General features: G+C 45.6%; 1 protein-coding gene across 1 annotated transcript in view; it reads left to right on the plus strand.

The window, feature by feature from the left end:
- Nucleotides 1-20314, plus strand: part of LOC126088206 (cytochrome P450 6k1-like) — a 57653-nt gene extending 37339 nt beyond the window's left edge. The window contains exons 6-8 of the mRNA XM_049906332.1: nt 9584-9805; nt 19491-19742; nt 20117-20314. Of these exons, the coding sequence (XP_049762289.1) occupies nt 9584-9805; nt 19491-19742; nt 20117-20283 (641 nt within the window). The 3' untranslated portion in view covers nt 20284-20314. The remainder of the gene's footprint in view (nt 1-9583; nt 9806-19490; nt 19743-20116) is intronic.
- Nucleotides 20315-24385: the final 4071 nt, after the last annotated feature.

The following is a 24385-nucleotide window of genomic DNA, read 5'->3' on the forward strand; positions in this document are numbered from 1 at the left end:
TTGCCAGGAGGGGTGGGGGCGTCCAGGGGACGGACAGGGACGGTGAGTTCAGGGTTGGTGGGAGGGGGCCGGGCTTTACACTTTTGGGAGTAGGTAGGGTGGGGGAGGCTGCAGGTATTACAGGAGGGAGGGGATTGGAGGTTGGGGCACTGCCGGAGGAAGTGCGCTTGGCGACAATGCGGGCATGTGGGGGCCTCGCGGCACTCGGCTGTTGTGTGTGCATTGTAGCGCAGACATCTCTGGCAGCGCAGGGATTGAGGGGGGGAACGGGAGGGGTCGACTTTGTACCGCTGATTGAAGAGGAGGGCACCCTCCTTCAGGAGACGGTCAATGGAGGGGGCGTCCTCTGAGAAAACCCGCATAAGGCGGGTGGGGCCGGTCGCGTTGAAGATGCGGCGGACTGCCCGCACCTCCAGGGTGGGATGGGCCTTCAGCTCCGCCAGCACCTCCTCCTCCGTGATCGACGGGCTAAGCCGAGTGATCACGGCGGTGAGGGTCGGCGGGCGACGCGGGGGTTGGGTTTGGCGGGTAGGAGATGGGGAGGGAGCAGGGGTGAGGGAGGCGTGAGGACCAAAACGGGTGATGGGGAGGCGGGAGAGGATGTCAGTATGGAGGGTCGGGCTGGGGGAGGAGATAAGAACAGAATCCCGCCTGGGAGTAAGGAGAGAGATGGGGGCGCCTGGGAAATGTTGGCGGAGGAGGAGGGAGAGATTCCGGGCCTCGAGGAAGGAAGGATCGGGACGGGACAGGATATATTTGTAGAGACCGGGGGGGGGAGGAGGAGGAGGAGGAGGAGGAGGAGGGAGCGGGGCCTGGTGGGGAGACGTCCATGGCATTTTGGGGTGGGGATGGGGGGCGGGGTGGAGCCTTTTTAGGAGTAGAGGAAGCGGAGGCGCCACTAGGGCGTTTGACAGCGGCAGATGGGCGGGTGGTGACAGGAGGGACGGGAACGATGGGGAGGTGGTGGGAAGGGACAGGTCCCGGCACAGACGCAGCAGTCGGCGCCGGAGGAAGTGACTGTGACGGTGCAGGCGAATGTGGCAGTGATGGCGATGGCGACGATGATGATGATGATGATGACGGCGGTGGCGATGGCGATGGCGACGGCGACGGGGAGAGCTGGGCGTGGGCAGTGGCCCGACGGGCCACCACCCTAGCCGGAGCGGCAGTGACAGGCTGGGGGAGTGGGGGGAAGGGATCAGAACGAGAGGAGGAAGCGGGAGAGGGGGCGACAAAGAGCGAGGGCGAAGGGATAGAGAGGAGGGGAGGGATGGAAGGAGGGGGGTGGGACTGGGCACACCAAGTGATTGTGGTGGAGGCGGCGGATGGGGACGTATACACGATGGCGGTGGTGGTAGTAGTGACGGTGGTGGTGGGGGCGGACATGACGGCAAGAAGAAGAAAGAAAAAACACAACACTAAAAGGACAGGACATACACTGGGAGACGACGGACGGCGGACGGCGGACGGACGTCGACGGCGGCGACGACGGCGACGACGGCGGCGACGACGGCAGCGACGACGGCAGCGACGACGGCGGCGACGGCGGCGGCGGCGACGGCGAGAGGCAGGGACGCTGCTGCCGCGGACGGGGCCGGGGCGGCGGCGGCTGCTGCTGCTGCTGCTGCTGCTGCTGCTGCTGCTGGCTGGACTGCTGCCACCGGAGGGCTGGCGGGCTGGCGGGCTGGCGGGCTGGCAGGCTGGCAGGCTGGCTGGCTGGCTGGCTGGCTGGCTGGCTGGCTGGCTGGCTGGCTGGCTGGCTGACCACTGCTGCAGGCCGGTACCGCGAACTGCTGCTGCTGCTGCTGCTGGCGGGCGGGCTGGCTGGCTGGCTGGCTGGCTGGCTGGCTGGCTGGCTGGCTGGCTGGCTGGCTGGCTGGCTGGCACCTGGAACCCCTAACACTTCGATTAGCGCGAAGGTGCACTATCGAAGGGCGGTAACCTTTCGGTGTACCGCCGGAGATCCATAAGTCAAGATTAGAGTTTAACATATATTAAGAGAATCTTGTGTTACAAAATATGAGAAGGATTTCTTGTACTTACAGTATTACATTAACATGGAGTGATACGTCATTGCCATTTTTACAAACATCTCCATGGCTCCATTAGTCCAAATAAAATATAGCCCTAAGAGTAGGGTTTGTCAGATAAATAAAATTAAGTACATGGAAGTTGGAGAGCGCGTAAGTAACTGAGTAAAATCGGCCTGCGTGGTAGCACTGCGGCCAGGGCAGGTGGCGCTCAGGTCGCGTACTATGTGCCGATTGGCGTACTGAAGCAACGTGTAAAATGTAAATATTAATTGCGTCCTTAGATAGAGTGACAATAAATAAAAGGAAAGAATTTAACATTCCCATTATGACAATGTGGGAGCCTTAGAAACAATAACATAGAAACATACATCAAAAAGGCAGGTGGCGCATACGCCATGAGTTACATGCAGTGGCATATACAGCCAAAATAAAATTATATTACCATTTAGTTAAGCACATAGAACGTATATAAGTCAAAACTTTAAGAATAAACAGAAATGGCATCTTAAGACATAAATTACGAAACCTGGTCCACAATCTAGTTATTATACATTCACTGGGATCCGGGGTTTTAGGATAAGCGAGAATTACATGAGGGCCGGTGTAGTGGCAGCCATACATCATGAGTAAATCACATTGCATAAAAGGTAGTGAGCTTAGACATATAAAAGTGCATTATAGCTTCCTGAGGAAATAGACTACTGAGGTTATCAACATTAATGTTATGAATTAAATAGTACGGGTTTAAAGCCTTCAAAAAATTGTCTACAGGCAAGGTTCAACTGATCGTTGAGTATATTACCGTCTTTGAGCTCTAGACATTTATCTGACAAACCCTACTCTTAGGGCTATATTTTATTTGGACTAATGGAGCTATGGAGATGTTTGTAAAAATGGCAATGACGTATCACTCCATGTTAATGTAATACTGTAAGTACAAGAAATCCTTCTCATATTTTGTAACACAAGATTCTCTTAATATATGTTAAACTCTAATCTTGACTTATGTGTATACCTTTCATATAAAACACGATGTTCATTTTCCTCAGGCCGCCTTCTGAAGAAGTTAGGTTTAAATCTATCGAAACCTAGGTAAAGATTACTTTATCCTTTGCAACTGGTCGGCTGTTTTTAATCTAATTACGTGGAACCGTTGCTGTTACGCAGCTATGTTTAAAATAATTGCTGTTAAGTCTTTCTGCAGTATCGCCGAAGGAACATACAGCTTCTCGTAGCTCTATTCCACGACCTCGTACAAACTCAGTGAGCTGTTGATAATGACGTCGTCGTTCTCTTAAACGCACTCTTCACTAACACCAACTCACTAAGTCCAATCTCGAAGGTAACAAACACTAATGACCGTTACAGCGCGTATTTAAGGTCAACTTGATTTGCATCCCCGTAGTGGCGGCACTAGAGCCACTCATAACCGACTGGCACAAAATGTCAATAGATGTCATGTTTCGGATGTAGAAAGATCCTACCAACTTTCGTTTATCGCGCAAAACTCTTTCTTGATATTTCAAATTTTTCCCGTCACTGTGTTTTAAGTCTCTTGCTACACTACGAAGATGATGTGCTACAGACACGAAATTTAACCGACCGGAAGAAGATGCTGTGATATGCAAATCATTAGCTTTTCAGAGCATTCACACAAGGTTGGCGCCACTGGCGACGCCTACAACGTGCTGACATGAGGAAAGTTTACAATCCATTTCTCATACACAAACAGCAGTTGACCGGCGTTGCCTGGTGAAACGTTCTTATGATGCCTCGTGTAAGGAGGAGAAATGCGTACCATCACGTTTCCGACTTATATAAAGGTCGGATTGTAGCCAATCGCGATTGCGGTTTATCGTATCGCGACATTGCTGCTCGCGTTGGTCGAGATCCAATGATTGTTAGCAGAATATGGAATCGGTGGGCTCAGGAGGCTAATACGGAACGCCGTGCTGGATCCCAACGGCCTCGTATCACTACCAGTCGAGATGACAGGCATCTTATTCCCATGGCTGTAGCGGATCGTGCAGCCACGTCTCGGTCCCTGAGTCAACAGATGGGGACGTTTGCAAGACAACAACCATCTGCACGAACAGTTCGACGACGTTTGCAGCAGCATGGACTATCAGCTCGGAGACCATGGCTGCGGTTACCCTTGACGCTGCATCACAGACAGGAGCGCCAGCGATGGTGTACTCAACGACGAACCTGGGTGCACGAATGGCAAAACGTCATATTTTCGGATGAATCCAGGTTCTGTTTACAGCATCATGATGGTCGCAACCGTGTTTGCTGACATCGCGGTAAACGCACTTTGGAAGCGTGTATTCGTCATCGCCATACTGGCGTATCACCCGGCTTGATGGTATGGGATGCCATTGGTTACACGTCTCGGTCACCTCTTGTTCTCATTGGCGGCACTTTGAACAGTGGACGTTACATTTCAGATGTGTTACGACCCGTGGCTCTACCCTTCGTCGATCCCTGCGAAACCCTACATTTCAGTAGGATAATGCACGACCTCATGTTGCAAGTCCTTTACGGGCCTTTCTGGATAAGGAAAATGTTCGACTGCTGCCCTGCCCAGCACATTCTCCAGATCTCTCACCAATTGAAAACGTCTGGTCAATGGTGGCCGAGCAACTGGCTCGTCACAATACGCCATTCAGTACTCTTGATGAGCTGTGGTATCGTGTTAAAACTGCATGGGCAGCTATACCTGTACACGCCATCCAAGCTCTGTTTGACTCAATGCCCAGGCGTATCGAGGCCGTTATTACAGCATGAGGTGGTTGTTCTGGGTACTGGTTTCTCAGGCTCTATGCAGCCAAATTGCGTGAGAATGTAATCACATGTCAGGTCTAGTATAATATATTTGTCCAATGAATACCCGTTTATCATCTACATTTCTTCCTGGTGTAGCAATCTTAATGGCCAGTATCGTATTTTCGACGATGTTTTTAAAATATTGTTTCCGCATTTGCATTTACGTCAATTACATCTGTTGGATGGTTGTATCGAACATGTAACTGAATAACTGAATCACGTATAACAGTCATTTTACTACAAAAAGTTTTAACTGAGACTTAAACAGTTATAAAACTTTAAGCAAGTACAAATTATTCATCTTAGTATAAAGTTTCCACGTCGGGATGAAACTGAGTCAAGTACGCTAAAATTCATAAAGTTATTCTGGGTAGAATACGCCTAAATCAAAATATTAATTTATTCTTACTGAAACGTTTACCATACGTGGAGCAAATGCTATTCAGCTCTGTATGGGCAGAGTTCTCATGGCCCAACCCTCACAAATGTGGCTTTGAATCTAGTCTTCTTCGAGGGCGTCATTGATCGCTCAGTATTGTTTCCTGTCCATCACCGAATATTCTCGGAAAATACTTGTTATTTCCGTAAACAGTTTCAAAGCCAGCTCTTTGCTTTCCCGGAAAGTTTTAAATCTATCAACTAATGTACTTCTTTGAAGTCATTATTTCCCTCTCGCCTTCCTGATCATCATTTCAAGAGGTCTTCAAAGACGCCTTTCATGTTATTTTCATTAAAGGACAAAAAAAATTACCTTTTATGGTATCTGTTTTGTCCTGTACAACCCGAAATTCATTGCATGCCAAGATGAAACGTTAATGTTATGAGTGACCAGTTGCACAGCTAAATTCGTGGGAACTCAGTTGTTTCACCTGTGACAGTGCACATCTCTGAGCTATACGTGAACGTATTATGTTGAGACCTCATCTAGCACCCGCAAGAGTCATCGTCGTGGTTATTTTTATTGCATTGTTAAGGCAATAAGTTAGTGACCCGGACCCATTAGTCGTCCGTTGGACTTTCTAGAAAAATCTGAAGTACACTACCGGCCATTAAAATTGCTGCACCAAAGAAGAAATGCAGATGATAAACGGGTATTCATGGGACAAGTATATTATACTAGAACTCACATGTGATTACATTTTCATGCTATTTGGGTGCATAGATCCTGAGAAATCAGTACCCAGAACTACCATCTCTGGCCGTAATAACGACTTGACACGCCTGGACATTGAGTCAAACAGAGCTTGGATGGCGTGTACAGGTACAGCTGCCTACGCAGCTTCAACACGATACCACAGTTCATCAAAAGTAGTGACTGGCGTATTGTGACGAGCTAGTTGCTTGGCCACAATTGACCAGATGTTTTCAATTTGTGAGAGATCTGGAGAATGTGCTGGGCAGGGCAACAGTCGGAACATTTTCTGAATCCAGAAAGTCCCGTACAGGACTTGCGACATGTATTATGCTGCTGAAATGTAGGGTTTCGCAGGATTCGATTGAGTGGTAGAGCCACGGGTCGTAACACATCTGAAGTGTAACGTCCACTGTTCAAAGTGCCGTCAATGCGAACAAGAGGTGACCGAGGCGTGTAACCAATGCCACCCCATACCATCACGCCAGGTGATATGCCAGTATGGCGATGACGAATACACGTCTCCAATGTACATTCACCGCGATGTCGCCAAACACGGATGCGACCATCATTATGCTGTAAACAGAACCTGAATTCTTCCGAAAAAATGACGTTTCGCCATTCGTGCACCCAGGTTCGTAGTTGAGTACACCATCGCAGGCGCTCCTGTCTTTTATGCAGCGTCAAGGGTAACCGCAGCCATGGTCTCCGAGCTGATAGTCCATGCTGCTGCAAACGTCGTCGAACTGTTCATGCACATGGTTGTTGTCTTGCAAACGTCCCCGTCAGTTGACTCAGGGATCGAGACATGGCTGCACGATCCTTTACAGCCATGCAGATAAGATGCCTGTCATCTTGATTGCTAGTGATACGAGGCCGTTGGGATCGAGCACGGCGTTCCGTACTACCCTCCTGAACCCACAGATTCCATATTCTGCAAACAGTCATTAGCTCTCGACCAACACGAGCAGCAATGTCGCGATACGATAAACCGAAATTGCGATAGGCTACAATCCGACCGTTATCAAAGTCGGAAACGTGATGGTACGCATTTCTCCTTCTTACACGAGGCATCACAATAACGTTTCACCAGGCAACGCCGGTCAACTGCTGTTTGTGTACGAGAAATCGCTTGGGAACTTTCTTCATGTCAGCACGTTGTAGGTGTCGGCACCAGTGCCAACCTTGTGTGAATGCTCTGAAAAGCTAATGACTTGCATATCACAGCATCTTCTTACTGTTTGTTAAATTTCCCGTCTGTAGCACGTCATCTTCGTGGTGTAGCCATTTTAATGGCCAGTAGTGTATATAGAAATCGAATCTGTCAGTGGTATCGGTTACCTAATGAGCAGGAGTTTTTCAGTAGGAACTGGTTCCTACATTTATTTGAAGACACTATACGAAATAAATCACAGATTTGACACAATTGTTCTAAGATCGCTTAGATAAGACATAATCATATATAATTCGTGAGCAACAGTTATACCTGAAGGTACATTAGTATATTCCGCCCTGTTAGATGGTGCCACTATTTTCATGGGCCGATGTGATATACGTACTATTGTGTCAGATTTCCTCTATAGCTTCACTCGATACCAAGAGATGGAGCCAACTGCTGTCGAAGGCCGCCGCCGCAATGTACGTGCCCCGCTGTGTAACCTTTAATTACAGACGATGCGTAGTGCATCGGTACTTTGCATTTCGCCAACATGAATACTTTACGCTATTCATTTGACTTTCTTTACGGTTTTATCGCAACACGCCCATGCTTCCTCGCCATGCGTTTCACATTATCGGTACAGTAAATTTGACTTCTCGTATCGAATATAATGTCCCTCGCTCTGTGTGTTTTTACACTGTGGCCGACTTTTAAGTTGTCTGTGACCTCAGTGTATTTTAAGACCCCCAAAAATTGCCAGCTGTGTTCTTTTAACTGTATGCCGACTTTTTTAACTGCCCCTCAGTAAATGTCCACGTGTTAGTACATATTTTAACTTCCATATTCTCCATTTACTGTATTTTTATTTCCTTCTTTTTTCGCCCTGTTTATGTATGAGTTCCCCTGTTTATATTTATTGTTAAGCCCATCTGGGGCAGGGGCATGAAGTTACAATAAAGGAAAAAATAATCGAATATAGTTACATCACACGTATATTACATTATGGTTAACCTCACGAATGTAGAAAGTTTCGGTTTCACTACTACTTCAAAGTGCTAGTCTCGTTATAGTTTTGCATTGTATTGTTTATAACTATATATTCAAACGCAATCCATTAATTCCGAAAGAGTATGACCTCTATTTCAGCATTACAATTGTCACTGTCTGTCAACTAATTATCCTAACTCTAAACCTCAACCACAATATGCTTAGTTTTTTGAGTATCTTGACGCATCTGCTTGAAGCTAAGCTGTTATACATTTTGATATTATTCCTTTATGCTTTTTAATATAAAACAAAGCAAAAGGGAAAAATAAAGAGAGAAATAATTTAATATTAGTTTCCATTTTATTTAAAAATGTTGCCACTCATTTAGGCTTACCTAAACTATTATATTGTATGTCATCTATTGTTTATTCGACTATTGGAATGTGATTACAATTTTTCATACTCTTGTAACATTTAATTTGCTGATAACTGTAAACTGATAACAGCTGACTTGTTATACAATCTAGTACTGTACTATTATTTTTTTTTAAAAAAATCGCAAAAGTCCCTTTTATTGTAATAATAGTTCCTTCTTATTTCAAGTTGTTGCCACTAACCTATGCTCACCTAAATCATGTTGTATATCATTTATTATATGTTCGTCTACTGTAATATGATTATGATTGGTCATACTTACGTGACATTTCATTTAGTGATGGTTGTAAACTGATGGTTGCAAACATATTATTTTACAACTTTTTTTTCTAATCTAAATCAGTGTTATGTTTGTATTGTACCACACCAGTGATTGCAAACATGTCTTCTGTTTTGGATATTGACTAACGACTACCTCTGTAATGTTGTTCGCGATGCTGCGTAATGTCTCACACTTCATGCTGTCAGTATATGAAGTTCTCCTCCAGTCAGGATAAATGTATCTTTAACAAGTGATTCACGTCTTTGTGACATGTAGTGAATAGCAATGCATAGCTGTCTGGAAAGTTACTCTTCGTCTTTATTTCTATGATTAATAGTAGCGCCAATTACCGGCTTTCGTTAATTTTTGGTAGCTTAATCGCCAGTCAGTCTGGCTCTGGTTCTCTTCGAATTGACGATGGCACTGTCAAACGTACTTATATGAGATGAGATCTGTAATATATTCAGTCTATGTGCTCACTTTAACGAGCTTTTTACTAAAGTTTGATTTAAATATAAGTTTGATACCAACTGAAAAATCTGTATATGGAATACTAACATGCATACTTCTGTTAATACATCCAAATTAGCTATAGTTAATTTTCTTGTACACTTGAGTCTGATGACGAAATTTTGAAACGCGTAACGCTTGATAGAGAACTGTGTGATCAAGGCCTTGCTATATTTCAAAGTTGAACCCATTACTATCAGATATAGGAATTGTACTAAGGACACGATCTCTTTCCGCAGAGTTTACGATCGACGACGTGGCAGCACAGTGCATCCTGTTTTACGCCGCAGGCTTCGAGACGTCGTCGACCACCATGAGTTTCGCACTCTACGAGCTGGCTCTCAATCCAGACGTGCAGAGGCGACTGCACGAGGAGGTGGACGCGACGCTGAAGGAGAACGCAGGACAGTTGACGTACGAGGTCATCTCGGACATGAAGTATTTGGACAAGGTTATTGCAGGTGAGCTGCTGCAGGCTGATCTTCCATACGAGTCACAAACGTGGCTGAACTGATTGACTCTTCTTGCTTCCACAGAAGGATCCTGAATTTAGAGGCTCTGTAGTGCTATATTCTTCTTCTTCATCTTCTTCTTGGTGTAATGGCCCTCGAGGACCACGGGTAGCCTCTTTATGGATTACATTTTCCTTTTGTCCTCCCAGAATCTCTTCATTCTTTCTTCTCTTCTGTCATGGTCTTCCCCAGTATCCTCTTCTCTTGTCTGTTCCACTGGTAACTCTCTATCCTTTTCCTTTATCAGTCATCGATCGCCAGCGTATTGGTCGGTGTGTACTTGCTTCTCAAATTTTCCCCTCCTTCAGTCTCCATCCTCAATTCCGACAAATCCTTCTGGAGTTCAACAATCCAGTTGGTTCCATTGCTTTCTCCTGCTTTCCTTGGGGTTTTGCACACTCTTTTCGTCATTTTAGCCCGGGACACTCTGGTACACCGGCCTGATGAGTTCGAAAGCGCGCCAGAATGTATGGATCAAGACGACATGCGCTAGGTGGCGCTCCTAATACACTCCTGGAAATTGAAATAAGAACACCGTGAATTCATTGTCCCAGGAAGGGGAAACTTTATTGACACATTCCTGGGGTCAGATACATCACATGATCACACTGACAGAACCACAGGCACATAGACACAGGCAACAGAGCATGCACAATGTCGGCACTAGTACAGTGTATATCCACCTTTCGCAGCAATGCAAGCTGCTATTCTCCCATGGAGACAATCGTAGAGATGCTGGATGTAGTCCTGTGGAACAGCTTGCCATGCCATTTCCACCTGGCGCCTCAGTTGGACCAGCGTTCGTGCTGGACGTGCAGACCGCGTGAGACGACGCTTCATCCAGTCCCAAACATGCTCAATGGGGGACAGATCCGGAGATCTTGCTGGCCAGGGTAGTTGACTTACACCTTCTAGAGCACGTTGGATGGCACGGGATACATGCGGACGTGCATTGTCCTGTTGGAACAGCAAGTTCCCTTGCCGGTCTAGGAATGGTAGAACGATGGGTTCGATGACGGTTTGGATGTACCGTGCACTATTCAGTGTCCCCTCGACGATCACCAGTGGTGTACGGCCAGTGTAGGAGATCGCTCCCCACACCATGATGCCGGGTGTTGGCCCTGTGTGCCTCGGTCGTATGCAGTCCTGATTGTGGCGCTCACCTGCACGGCGCCAAACACGCATACGACCATCATTGGCACCAAGGCAGAAGCGACTCTCATCGCTGAAGACGACACGTCTCCATTCGTCCCTCCATTCACGCCTGTCGCGACACCACTGGAGGCGGGCTGCACGATGTTGCGGCGTGAGCGGAAGACGGCCTAACGGTGTGCGGGACCGTAGCCCAGCATCATGGAGACGGTTGCGAATGGTCCTCGCCGATACCCCAGGAGCAACAGTGTCCCTAATTTGCTGGGAAGTGGCGGTGCGGTCCCCTACGGCACTGCGTAGGATCCTACGGTCTTGGCGTGCATCCGTGCGTCGCTGCGGTCCGGTCCCAGGTCGACGGGCACGTGCACCTTCCGCCGACCACTGGCGACAACATCGATGTACTGTGGAGACCTCACGCCCCACGTGTTGAGCAATTCGGCGGTACGTCCACCCGGCCTCCCGCATGCCCACTATACGCCCTCGCTCAAAGTCCGTCAACTGCACATACGGTTCACGTCCACGCTGTCGCGGCATGCTACCAGTGTTAAAGACTGCGATGGAGCTCCGTATGCCACGGCAAACTGGCTGACACTGACGGCGGCGGTGCACAAATGTTGCGCAGCTAGCGCCATTCGACGGCCAACACCGCGGTTCCTGGTGTGTCCGCTGTGCCGTGCGTGTGATCATTGCTTGTACAGCCCTCTCGCAGTGTCCGGAGCAAGTATGGTGGGTCTGACACACAGGTGTCAATGTGTTCTTTTTTCCATTTCCAGGAGTGTATTTTCGAGTGTTGCTGTCGCCGGCTCAGCGTTGGGTGTGGGCTACACTCGCGCTGCAGCCTACTGGCGCTCGCTGCCGGGTTATACAGCTAGCAGTGCAGGGGTCCTGACCTCAGTCGTGTTCCGACTGCGATCTCATATTGCTCGCTGAACTCAGCATTGCTTGGTTCCAGATATTGCTACTTCTACATTCTCAACTTGGTCCACTCTCCGTACTTGTAGTTTCGTTGTGTTTTCTTCATTGTCCATCCATCGCTATTGTTATCTTTCCGTCGTTTTCGGCGCCTCGGCATCGACGTCATCCGGTGGTCGGCCTGTGTCTCCTGGTCATGTCCATTTCTGGTTACTACACTACTGGCCATTAAAACTGCTTATTAACACTGAGAGGTGCACTTTGTTTCTTGCTGCAATATTTGTAACGAGTCTTCATACACTTAGAGAAATACATTACTGGCCATTAAAATTCCTATACTACGAAGATGACGTGCTACAGACGCGAAATTTAACCGACAGGAAGAAGATGCTGTGATATGCAATTCATTAGCTTTTCAGAGCATTCACACAAGATTGGCGCCGGTGGCGACACCTACAACGTGCTGACATGAGGAAAGTTTGCAACCGATTTCTCATACACAAACAGCAGTTTACCGGCGTTGCCTGGTGAAACGTTGTTGTGATCCCTCGTGTAAGGAGGAGAAATGTGTACCGTCACGTTTCCAACTTAAAGGTCGGATTGTAGCCCATCGCGATTGCGGTTTATCGTATCGCGACATTGCTGCTCGCGTTGGTCGATATCCAATGACTGTTAACAGAATATGCAATCGGTGGGTTCAGGAGGGTAGTACGTAACGCCGTGCTGCGTCCCAATGCCCTCGTATCACTAGCAGTCGAAATGACAAGCATCTTATCCGCATGGCTGTGACGGATCGTGCAGCACGTCTCGATCCCTGAGTCAACAGATGGGGACATTTGCAAGACAACAACCATCTGCGCGAACAGTTCGATGACGTTTGCAGCAGCGTGGCCTATCAGCTCGCAGACCATGGCTGCGGTTACCCTTGACGCTGCATCACAGACAGGAGCGCCTGCGATGGTGTACTCAACGACGAACCTGGGTGCACGAATGGCAGTACGTCATTTTTTCGGATGAATCCGAATTTCTGTTTACAGCATAATGATGGTCGCATCCGTGTTTGGCGACATCGCGGTGAATGTACATTGGAGACGTGTATTCGTCATCGCCATATTGGGGTATCACCTGGCGTAATGGTATGGGGTGCCATTGATTACACGTCTCGGTCACCTCTTGTTGGCATTGCCAGCACTTTGAACAGTGGACGTCGCATTTCAGATATGTTACGACCCGTGGCTCTATCCTCCATGCGATGCCTGCGAAACCCTACATTTCAGCAGCATAATGCACGACCGCATGTTGCAGGTCCTTTACGGGCCTTTCTGGATACAGAAAATGCTCGACTGTTGCCCTGGCCAGCGCATTCTTCAGATCTCTCACCAACTGAAAACGTCTGTTCAATGGTGGCCGAGCAACTGGCTCGTCACAATACGCCAGTCACTACTCTTGATGAACTGTGGTATCGTGTTGAAGCTGCATGGGCACCTGTACTTGTACACGCCATCTAAGCTCTGTTTGACTCAATGCCCAGACGTATCAAGGCCGTTATTACGGCCAGAGGTGGTTGTTCTGGGTACTGATTTCTCAGGATCTATGCACCCAAACTGCGTGAAAATGTAATCACATGTCAGCTCTAGTATAATATATTTGTCCAATGAATACCCGTTTATCATCTGCATTTCTTCATGGTGTAGCAATTTTAATGGCCAGTAGCGTATCTGGTAGCATAGGTTTTGACTTTTGCACTACAAAGTGATCGTATTGAGGCTCGATTACCGTGTGCTTTGGTTGACTTCTGCCTTTCTTCCAGAAAGATTCATGTACAAATAGCACATATTCGTAACCCGACACGCTTTTGTAACTGCACCGATTCAAGTTACGGGCGAGATTCTTCATTCTTCATCGATAGTGAACATCTATGAAATTAAGACTTACGGAAGTGTATCTACACTAACGGAAAAAAACTGCAACATCAAGAAGGAGTTGTGCGACGTAAACGATAGTTGGTAGCCATGTTTCTACATCTGAGTGGCGATATCTATTCAGGTTTCGCACCAGACGCGTAAGAGTGGCGCTTGTAGCGCTACAATGAGGACTGAAACGAGATTTGCTTTAAATACACGCTGTGCCAGTCGGGAACGTTAGTTGTCTACGATATTGGACGTGGCCAGTTGATGTTGGTCAAGATTGTCTTTTTAAGATGGCCGAGACGCCATTATCAGCACCTCCCAGAATTTGGTCGAGGTCATGTAATAGAGCTACTAGAAGCTGGATGTCCCTTCTGCGGTGTTGCAGAAGGCTTGGCAAGAATGTAGCTACTGTACATGATTGCTGGCAGCGGTTGTGAGCTTTCTAGCTCCTGCGGACAGCCAGTATACCCACGTGGCAGTAACGAAATGGAAGACCATCAAAATGGCTCAAATGGCTCTGAGCACTATGGGACTTAACTGCTGAGGTCATCAGTCCCCTAGAACTTACAACTACTTAAACCTAACTAACCTAAGGACATCACACACATCCATGCCCGAGGCAGGATTCGAACCTGCGACCGTAACGGTCGCGCGGTTCCAGATTGTAGCGCCAAGAACCGCTCGGCCACTCCGGCCGTGTGGAAGGCCATCGCGTTCGGCGGATGGCTCTGGCGCATCAAACTCCATCTGCAGCAGTAAGTAGTACAGCAGTCGGCACCACAGTGACACAACGAACTGTTATAAATCGATTACTTCAAGGAAAATTTCCAGCCAGAGGACCAGCACTGTGTATTCCACTGACACGAAATTCACTGCCATTTGTGTCCTCAGTTGTGCCATGCGAGAGCTCGTAGGAGGGCAGGGTGGAGTCTGTTGTGTTTTCTGAAGAAAGTTGGTTCTGCCTCAGTGCCAGTGATGGCCGTGTGTTGGTTAGGAGGAGGACACTAGGCGGCCAGCAACCAACCAGTCTTTGTATTGCACACACTGGGCCTACACCTGCAGTTATGGTTCGGGGTGTGATTCCGTATGAGAGCATTAGCACTCGCATTGTTATCCCACGCTCCCCGACTGCAAAATTGTACGTCAACCTGATAAATAAAAAAAAAATGAAATGGAAATGAGCGTATGACATCGTTGTTCGGGAGGAAGTTCGGCCGCCAAGTGCAAGTCTTATTTCATTCGACGTCACACTGGGCGACTTGCGCGCCGGTGAGGGGGATGAAATGAAGACGACACCCAGTCCCCGAGCGGAGAAAATCTCCAACCCGGCCGGGAATCGAACCCGGGCCCGCTTACATGGGAAGCGAGCACGTTACCATCCAGCTAAGTAAGTGGACGTCAACCTGATGATTCGATCTGTTGTGCTGCTATTCGTGAACTGCATTCCAGGGGATCTTTTTGAACAGGATGACGCTCGACCACATGTCACTGTTATAACCCAGAATGCTCTACATGGTGTCAACATGTTGCCATGGCCTGCTTGATTTCCAGATATCTTTCCAATCGAGCACAAATGGGTTAAGCATCCCTGTATTGACTATGAGAGGAAAAGTCACATTCTCACTTATTCTTATATTCAAAGCTATTCTTTACTGCTGTTATTATACCTGAGATATCATTTTTTTCTGAGACGACAAGGAGTTATCAACATGAGCAGGCGGTGGTGGGGGCACGTACAGTGTTAATGCATGCAGGATCTTTACGGAATCTCTCCTTCGAAAAGTACTTTCTGGAATTGAGAGCAAACAGGCTATTTGGTTATTCAACAGTAAATCTTGTAGTGGACATTCGGGGCTTGGAAGCCACGTACAACTGCTAGGGAAAGGAATATCTCAAAATACTTACCAGGGAAAGAGTGCTGGTCCCAAGAATTTCTTGAACCATTGTGTAGAGAATGATTTTAGCCGAAGAGTTGAATAACAGCCTACCTGGATCTACCTGTTAGGCGTTTCTGGCCATGGCAGGGACAGAAGCATAGAAGAGAAAGTAGGCCCCCGGACGAGGCGTTTCAAATTTGTTGTAAATGCCCATTGTGAATAGAGCTGACATCCATAAAAACCCACTAGATTCTACGTTAGCCTTGCGCCGGACGCTATAGACGGCGCCCTCTGGTGGTTGTGTCCCTCTTTCTGCCCAGTTTTTTGGGAAGCTTCGGACCTTTGCAAGAAATTTAGGACGGCTCTGAAATGGTCTACGTTGGGACACAAAAGCATTTTTCTTACTTCAGCGAAGGGCCCTAGCCTGAAATGCTGTAACGTTGGTGCCATCAAGATAATGATCTCTGTGACGAATGTGTTGTTCACTAAAAACTCTCAAGACACGCTGCCTAAAGTGGCTTGGAGAACACAATTTGGGAGCTAGAGGGGAGAAATGGCGTTCGTGGGGTCTTGTGATTGGGACGAAACACGTGTGGGGGCAGTTTCGTTGGTGCACGCAGTGGTTAGCACACTGGACTCACATTCGGGAGGACGACGGTTCAATCCCGTCTCCGGCCATCCTGATTTAGGTTTTCCGTGATTTCCCTAAATCGCTTCAGGCAAATGCCGGGATGGTTCCTTTGAAAGGGCACGGCCGATTTCCTTCCCATCCTTCCCTCACCCGAGCTTGCGCTCCGTCTCTAATGACCTCGTTGTCGACGGGACGTTAAACACCAATCTCCTCCTCCCTCCTCCTCGTTGGTGCACTTTTCGAGTTTACCGAGCTTTGATGGAAAGATGACGAATGGAGAAAATAGTCTTCTGTTTCAGACTCTGAAGAGGAAGTTCTGGTCTTGACACTTGTTATGAGTGGGTTCCCTTGGGACACTTGTCCTGAGCGTGACTTGGCACTGGCATTGGTCTTGACTGGGGAGTCTGTGGTGAAGTCTTAGCTGTACCGACAGTTTGGGCCTCAATCATCTTGGGCATTTCGGTGTGCTGAGGATAATCCCATTCGTATCAGGTCTGCCACCTTGAAGTTTGATCTTGTTGTGCATGTTGCTGTAAGAGGGATCCAAATTGGTACACGGTATGACCGGAGAACAGAAGTGTCGTATGATGGAATCTGCCGAGATTTTGGGGCTCCGTTAGAGACTAATTGCGATCCATCTGACAGATCGCCTGCCCGTAACTTTGCAGATTTCGTACCCGTGATAACGAATTTCAGGCGCTGCACATCGCTACTGTGCCGACGATACGGCCACGATCGTCACCTGAGACAGCGCTGAGAAAGGGGTACAGCGTTGCTGCTCCGGCTCACTAGGGCCAACCGAGTCACAGTCCGGCCGCTTGTTCTCTGCTGCACCAACGTAGTGCAACTTCTGTGTAGAATAAACCCATCAAAGTCTGTTCAGTGTTACATAATTTCAGATTGCGTTATCCATGTTTTGAGCCAGAGTAAACAGATTACACAGGTAAATCCTAGCCGTTGCCAACCAGTGGAATGCTAATTATTTTTTGCTTGTATTTGTGTTGCCAACTTTTCATGATTTATTTGTCACCTCAGTTAACTTGTATTGTTTGTCCTATTTACACTACTGGCCATAAAAATTGCTACATCAAGAACAACTGCAGATGATAAACGGGTATTCATTGGACAAACATATTATAATAGAACTTACATGGGATTACATTTTCACGCAATTTGGGTCCATATATCCTGAGAAATCAGTACCCAGAACAACCACCACTGGCCGTAGTAACGGCCTGATACGCCTGGGCATTGAGTCAAACAGAGCTTGGGTGGAGTGTACAGGTACAGCTACCCATGCAGCTTCAACACGATACCACAGTTCATCAAGAGTACTGACTGGCGTATTGTGAGGAGCCAGTTGCTCGGCCACCATTGACCAGTCGTTTGCAATTGGGGAGAGATCTGTAGTATGTGCTGGCCAGGCCAGCAGTCGAACATTTTCTGTATCCAGAAAGGCCCGTACAGGACCTGCAACATCCGGTCGTCCATTATCCTGCTGAAATGTAGGGTTTCGCAAGGATCGAATGAAGGGTAGAGCCACGGGTCGTGACACATCTGAAATGTAACGTCCATTGTTCAAAATGCGTCATTGCGAACAAGAGGTGACAGAGACGTGTAGCTAATGCCACCCCATACCATCACGCCGGGTGATATGCCAGTATGGCGATGACGAATACACGCTTCCAATGTACGTTCAAACACGGATACGACCATAATGATGCTGTAAACAGAACCTAGATTCATCCGAAAAAATGACGTTTTGCCATTCGTGCACCCAAGTTCGTCGTTGAGTACACCATCGCTGGCGCTCCTGTCTGTGATGTTGCGTCAAGGGTAACCGCAGCCATGATCTCCGATCTGATAGTCCATGCTGCTGCAAACGTCGTCGAACTGTTCGTGCAGATGGTTGTTGTCTTGCAAACGTCCCCATATGTTGACTCAGGGATCGAGACGTGGCTGCACGATCCGTTATAGCCAATCGGATACGATGTCTGTCTTCTCGACTGCTAGTGATACGAGGCCGTTGGGATCCAGCACGGCGTTCTGTATTTCCCTACTGCACCCACCGATTCCATATTCTGCTAACAGTCATTGGATCTCGACCAATGCGAGCAGCACTGTCGCGATATGATAAACCTCAATCGCGATTGGCTACAATCCGACCTCTATCAAAGTTGGAAACGTGATGGTACGCATTTCTCCTCCTTACACGAGGCATCACAACAACGTTTCACCAGGCAACGCCGGTCAACTGCTGTTTGCGTATGAGAAATCGGTTGGAAATTTTCCTCATGTCAGCACGTTGTAGGTGTCGCCACCTGCGCCAACCTTGTGTGAATTCTCTGAAAAGCTAATCATTTGCTTATCACACAGCATCTTCTTCCTGTTGTTTGAATTTCGCGTCTGTAGCACGCCATCTTCGTGGTGCAGCAATTTTAATGGCCAGTAGTGTATGATTAATAAACTCTTGCCATTTTTATTAAAGATTGCGACCTTGTTGGTATACATTAATCACCCTTCACTAACTGATTACAATAATGGCAGGACCACCTTTTCATTAATTTTTCTCAGCATTTAATTTTTATTTAAGATTCTCATAAAAGTGACACTCTCCAATGCAGGCTAGCAATAGTGAGCAATGTCAGAAAGCAGATTTAATTTAGCAGATGCATAGCCTGGTAGGCAAGTGGAAGACTTACAAGTTAAAACGATTGCTGTCAGTGCTTAAACCCACAGTCGCCTGTAGACTTTCAGATCAAACCGCTAGACCAGTGTAGTTCTGCAACCAACCAAGTGCAACAGGCAACAGGCATGAAACACCATCACACAAACTGACATCTTGCACCTGTACAACACAATACAAGCACGTTTGCTTGCTAGCATTCAACATTCTGGCGGTTACAACCGATATTAACGTACCAGCATTTCACATCTGCAATGACTTATCTCTTGCTTTCGTTAACATGGGATCGTGCTATGTTAATAACTTAAATATGTTGCCTAGACAAATGTATTTTGCGATTTTTTTACGTCAGTGTATCTGTCATTTACTTTCTGTTCGATGGAACAGCTGAAAGATTTAAAACTGTAATTTTACAACCGCAATAGACGGTATTAGATACTTTAAAGACATTAATTTCTTTTCACAGAGACGTTGAGGAAACACCCACCGGCTGGCCTTGTTGACCGGAAGTGTGTACAGGACGTTAATCTTCCCAATGGTGGACCTGTTATTGAGAAAGGGACGCCTGTGTTCATCCCGATTTACGCCCTGCACCACGACCCCGAGTACTACCCAGAACCACAACGCTTCGACCCCGAGAGGTTCTCAGAAGAGCAGAAAGCTGCGAGACACCCATATGTGTACATACCATTTGGTGACGGTCCCAGGAACTGTATAGGTAAGTCCTCATACAGAGAACACTGCTTGCAGCAGTTCGGTACTAATGATACTCAATGTAAAGAATTTATGATAAACTGATTGCACCCTGTATGATGTTACACTTCCGTTTCGTTATTAACATCTTGATTCGAATCTAAAAAAAGATCTAGCTTTTTTCGTGGCGGCAGTATGATGCCCATTTCGATTATCGTTTTGGTAGCTAAATGATTTTCATTTCGGTTGCTATTATCATTTTACAACTGCACCACTCCACTTCAGGTTTCTTTATGTTTGAAACCTAATTTCACAAGTATTTGTCAATATTAACTCCCGGTTCTAGTTAAGGGAAGCCAATATGAGACTCATGTGATTGGACTAATATCTGTTTTACAGGAATGAGACTGGGTCTTTTACAGTCAAAGATTGGCCTGGCATATATGATGTCCAAATATGAAGTACACCGATGTGAAGAGACTTCGGTACCTCTTCAGTACAATCCGTGGGCCTTGGTTCTGGAATCTGTTACTGGTATAAAGTTGAAGCTGACGCAGAGGAATTAATCAAAGCTACCTTCGTGTTTGTGTATTTTTTATTTATTCCACTTTGTAAATGTTTACGTCTGCTATCGGAAAGGATTTGGTGGCAATAAAACATGCCAATGACAGTACAAATTCTGGTATTTTTAAAGATTAATGTTTCCTCTCTAGCGAGATTCTTCAAATTTTCCTGTTCAGCAACATTACCCTCTGTAATGACACATTCCGACGCAGAGACATACAATACCATAAAGGCTGCGCCAAAGATTAAATTGAGAGGGATATAGAATATAATCTCTGTAATGTTCATATTGGATTCTCTTTTGTTTCATACTCCAAGAAGGAGTTAAGAGACACTTTCGATTGTTGCCTTGTAGAGGATGGACGTAATTTTTGGTGTGTGCGGAAAGGCAGCCATCTTGTTAGTAATTATGGTTTGTGCGACGAGCACAGCAAGTCTTATTGTGTTGTGAATAAAAAAATAGTGAGAAGTATCTAAGTTTTACGAGAATTATTTAAAGCGATGTAGCATTGTATTCCTTGGTTGCCACCGTCTTCGTGAAGTGAGCGGATGCCGACTCAGGAAGATACACACGGTCAACAAAGAGAAAAACATCTATGGCGACTAATGAATTAATATTGTGGCAGAAGGACTAATTCTACGTCTAAGGTGAGAACTCTGATTAAATAAACAATAACATAGAATTCAAAAATATAATTAATCGGAATGGTAAATTATATTACAAGCAAATTTCACGCAGCACTGAATTTGTCCGCATTCAAGCCAGTCAATACAGTCCTTAAAAAAGCCTTTCAAATATTCTAAATTTACAGTCCCATATCCATGATTTTTTCTCTTTTCAAAAAATCAATAAATTTAACTTTTTTATTAATTTCGCCACACCTCAGAGGAGCACTTTCGGCCTTGCAGATCGGAAAATGTTAATGTTGTTATCAGCAAGCTGCAGGAATGTATGGTAAAGTCGCAGAATTAGTCTCACAGATTAAAGGTAACAATATCGACGTAGCACTAGGAACAGAAATTTGGCAGAAACCAGAGATGAACAGCGGTGAAAAAATATATTCGGATTGTAATACAAAAGGAACAAGCCGGTGGTGGCGACGTTTTTACTATCGTAAAGATCACTATAATTTTTTTTTATTTTTTAGTCATCAATCTTCTGACGGGTTTGATGCGACGCGTCACGATTTCTCCTCCTCTGCCAATCTTTTCATCTCATTGTAGTACTTGCAATCTACCTGTGGTGTGTGTACTGTAAGACCTTCGGTACACACACAATCAGATTATTTGACTTGTCGCTCTAACGAAGTAGGCGAGTGTCAGCAATATGTCTCCTGGTCTTATCGTGGCGTGTTTATCTTCTGCCGTTAGGTCAGACGATAGAAATGCCACTTGCACACTTAGAGTAGCAGATTGACGGTGACCAACTTTAAACAGAACTTGATTAATTTTCACACACATTTATTAAAATAATAAAAAGCATAGACATTACGTAACTTGATTCTGAATGCTGATTACAATTGACAATTTGAAGTTCCTTTGGTCTTGATACGTTAATCTTATTCTCACATATCTCTGATACTTGCAAAGTGTCTATTCATTTATCTTCATGGCTGTGCACAGGAATAAGGTAATCTTATTAGGTGCAGGCTGAAACTTGACTATAGACTGGTACAGACTAATGCAGACTGGTACAGACTAATGCAGACTGACTAATAGGAGGTCTGTACACTCGTTATAATACCTTGCACATTCAGGTATCACTGTGCGAGTGTGATCCGCGAGGAGAAAAGGTTCTACGTTAGCAGTGATCTCATTGGCTGCGTTACATATTAATAAGCGGATCGGCGGAAGCAGAATTTGGTCCGTCTCTAAGGGAGCACCATCTCGTAGTGCGGAGATGGACGAGCGCTGCGCCTGCGCTGTTGTGCTTAGTGGGGCGCGCTCTAGTGGGAAAGTTGTGTACACGCTGACTGGGCGGAACTATGTACACAACACAACCAGTATTCAATTATTACCTGTATGTATTCATCCCGGTCTTCCTCTGCAGTGTCTACCCTCTACAGCTCCCTCTAGTAACATGGAAGTTATTCCCTGATGTATTAACAGTTGTCCTATCATCCCGTTTCTCGTTAGTGCTTTCCATATATCCTCTTCCTCGCCGATTCTGCGGCTTCACCTCACTCCTTACCTTATCAGTTCACCTGATTTTCAACATTCGTCTTTAGCACATCATCACAAATTCATCAATTCTCTTCCGATCCGCTTTTACCACTGTCCACCATTCACTTCCATTCAGTGCTGTGCTCAAAACGTACATTTTCACTGTAATTTTTCCTCCTATCTACGTGATTATGCAGCTCTCAATTCGTTTGAGCAATCAATCATTCATGATAGGAAACACAGTCATAGCTCAGTCACTCAAAATGATTCAGAAATTTTACTTGTTAGAATGAAATCAGGCGATGATTCTTCTTCTCTGCAGGCTCGTGCTTTGCGGCAGTCTGCTAATCTGTACAAATAAAATGGCTCGTAATTTTGGGAGCGTTGTACAATCAATCGGGAAACCTCAGATCAAGCGGATATTTGGCTTTGCTGAAGTTTAACCTTCCGAAGAAGTAATGGAGCTCTTGGATTATTAAATGCAGGTTCGTATCCAGTCTTTCGGAAGTTCCCTTCTGATTAACAACTATGCAATATATCGATGAATATCATTAATTCTCAAATGTCAAATACACACCTTTTGCATCAACGAGCAATATATATATATATATATATATATATATATATATATATATATATATATATTTCCCTTTTAATTGTACAGTTCGTATCAGTTATCTTCTGTCATAAATCTCAATAATCAGATTACAGTTCTTCAAAAAAAAGCTCAGGCTAATCGGCACGAAGACAATCTCGGAAGCTTTTTTTCTAACAACTACCAGAGAGAGTACTACAAAGAATAATTATGCGCTCATGGCATAACTATTGTATGAAACTATTTTGAGCATGAATTCTGCGAGTATGAAGATAGAAAATTTGTAAACGTCATTCAAGGGTAGAATTTTATCAGAATAATTCATCGAATATAAAGAGATATTACATCACATATTTCTTCCTCAAATTAAAGCCTATGTTTGATACTAAGAGACTTCTCTTGGCCAGAAATGCCCTTTTTGCCAATTTTAATATGCTTTTTATGTCCTTGCTCCGTCCATCATGGGTTACTTTTCTGCTTAGATATAAGAATTCCTTAACTTCGTCGTGGTCCCCCATTCTGACCTTAATTTTCTCGTTGTTCTCATTTATGCTACTTCTCATTACTGTCGTCTTTCTTGCGTTTACTCTCAGTCCATATTCTGTACTCATTAGACTTCTTCACTTATACTGAGGATAGCAATGTCATCATCGAATCTTATCATTGACATCCTTTCACCTTGAATTTTAATCCTACTCTTGAACTTTTCTTTCATTTCCGTCATCGCTCCTTTGATATATAGATGGAACATTAGGCGTAAAAGTCTACATCTCAGTCTTACCCCCTATTAATTCAAACACTTCAATTTTGTCTGCCACCCTTTATAGCTTACCCCTATTTTTCTCAGAATTTCTAACAGCTTGCACCATTTTACATTATCGAACGCTTTTCCCAGTTCGACAACGAGCTATGATTTTTCTTCATTCTTGCTTCCATTATCAACAGCAACTCTCTGGTGCTTTTTCCTTTCCTAAAGCAAAAAGATTGTCATCTAACAGATTCTCAATTTCTTTTGCATTCTTCTGTACATTATTCCGGTCAGCAACTTCGATGCATGAGCTGTTAAGCTGATTGTGCGAAAATTCTCACATTTTTCTCCTCTTTCATTCGTCGGAATTGTGTGGATGATATTTTTCCAAAAGTCAGTCTCATACGTTCTTAGAAAATAGTCGTTTTGTTGCCACTTCCTCCAATGATTTTAGAAATTCCAGTGGAATGTTATCTATCCGTTCTGCCTTATTTGATCTTAAATCTCCCATAGCTCTCTTAAATTATTATTCTAATAGTGGGTCCGCTATTTCTTCATTATCCTCTCTTGTTTCATCTTTATGAGGTCATCAGACAAG

The sequence above is a fragment of the Schistocerca cancellata genome, chromosome 6 (assembly GCF_023864275.1).
Source record: "Schistocerca cancellata isolate TAMUIC-IGC-003103 chromosome 6, iqSchCanc2.1, whole genome shotgun sequence".
Classification (NCBI taxonomy): Eukaryota; Metazoa; Arthropoda; class Insecta; order Orthoptera; family Acrididae; genus Schistocerca; species Schistocerca cancellata.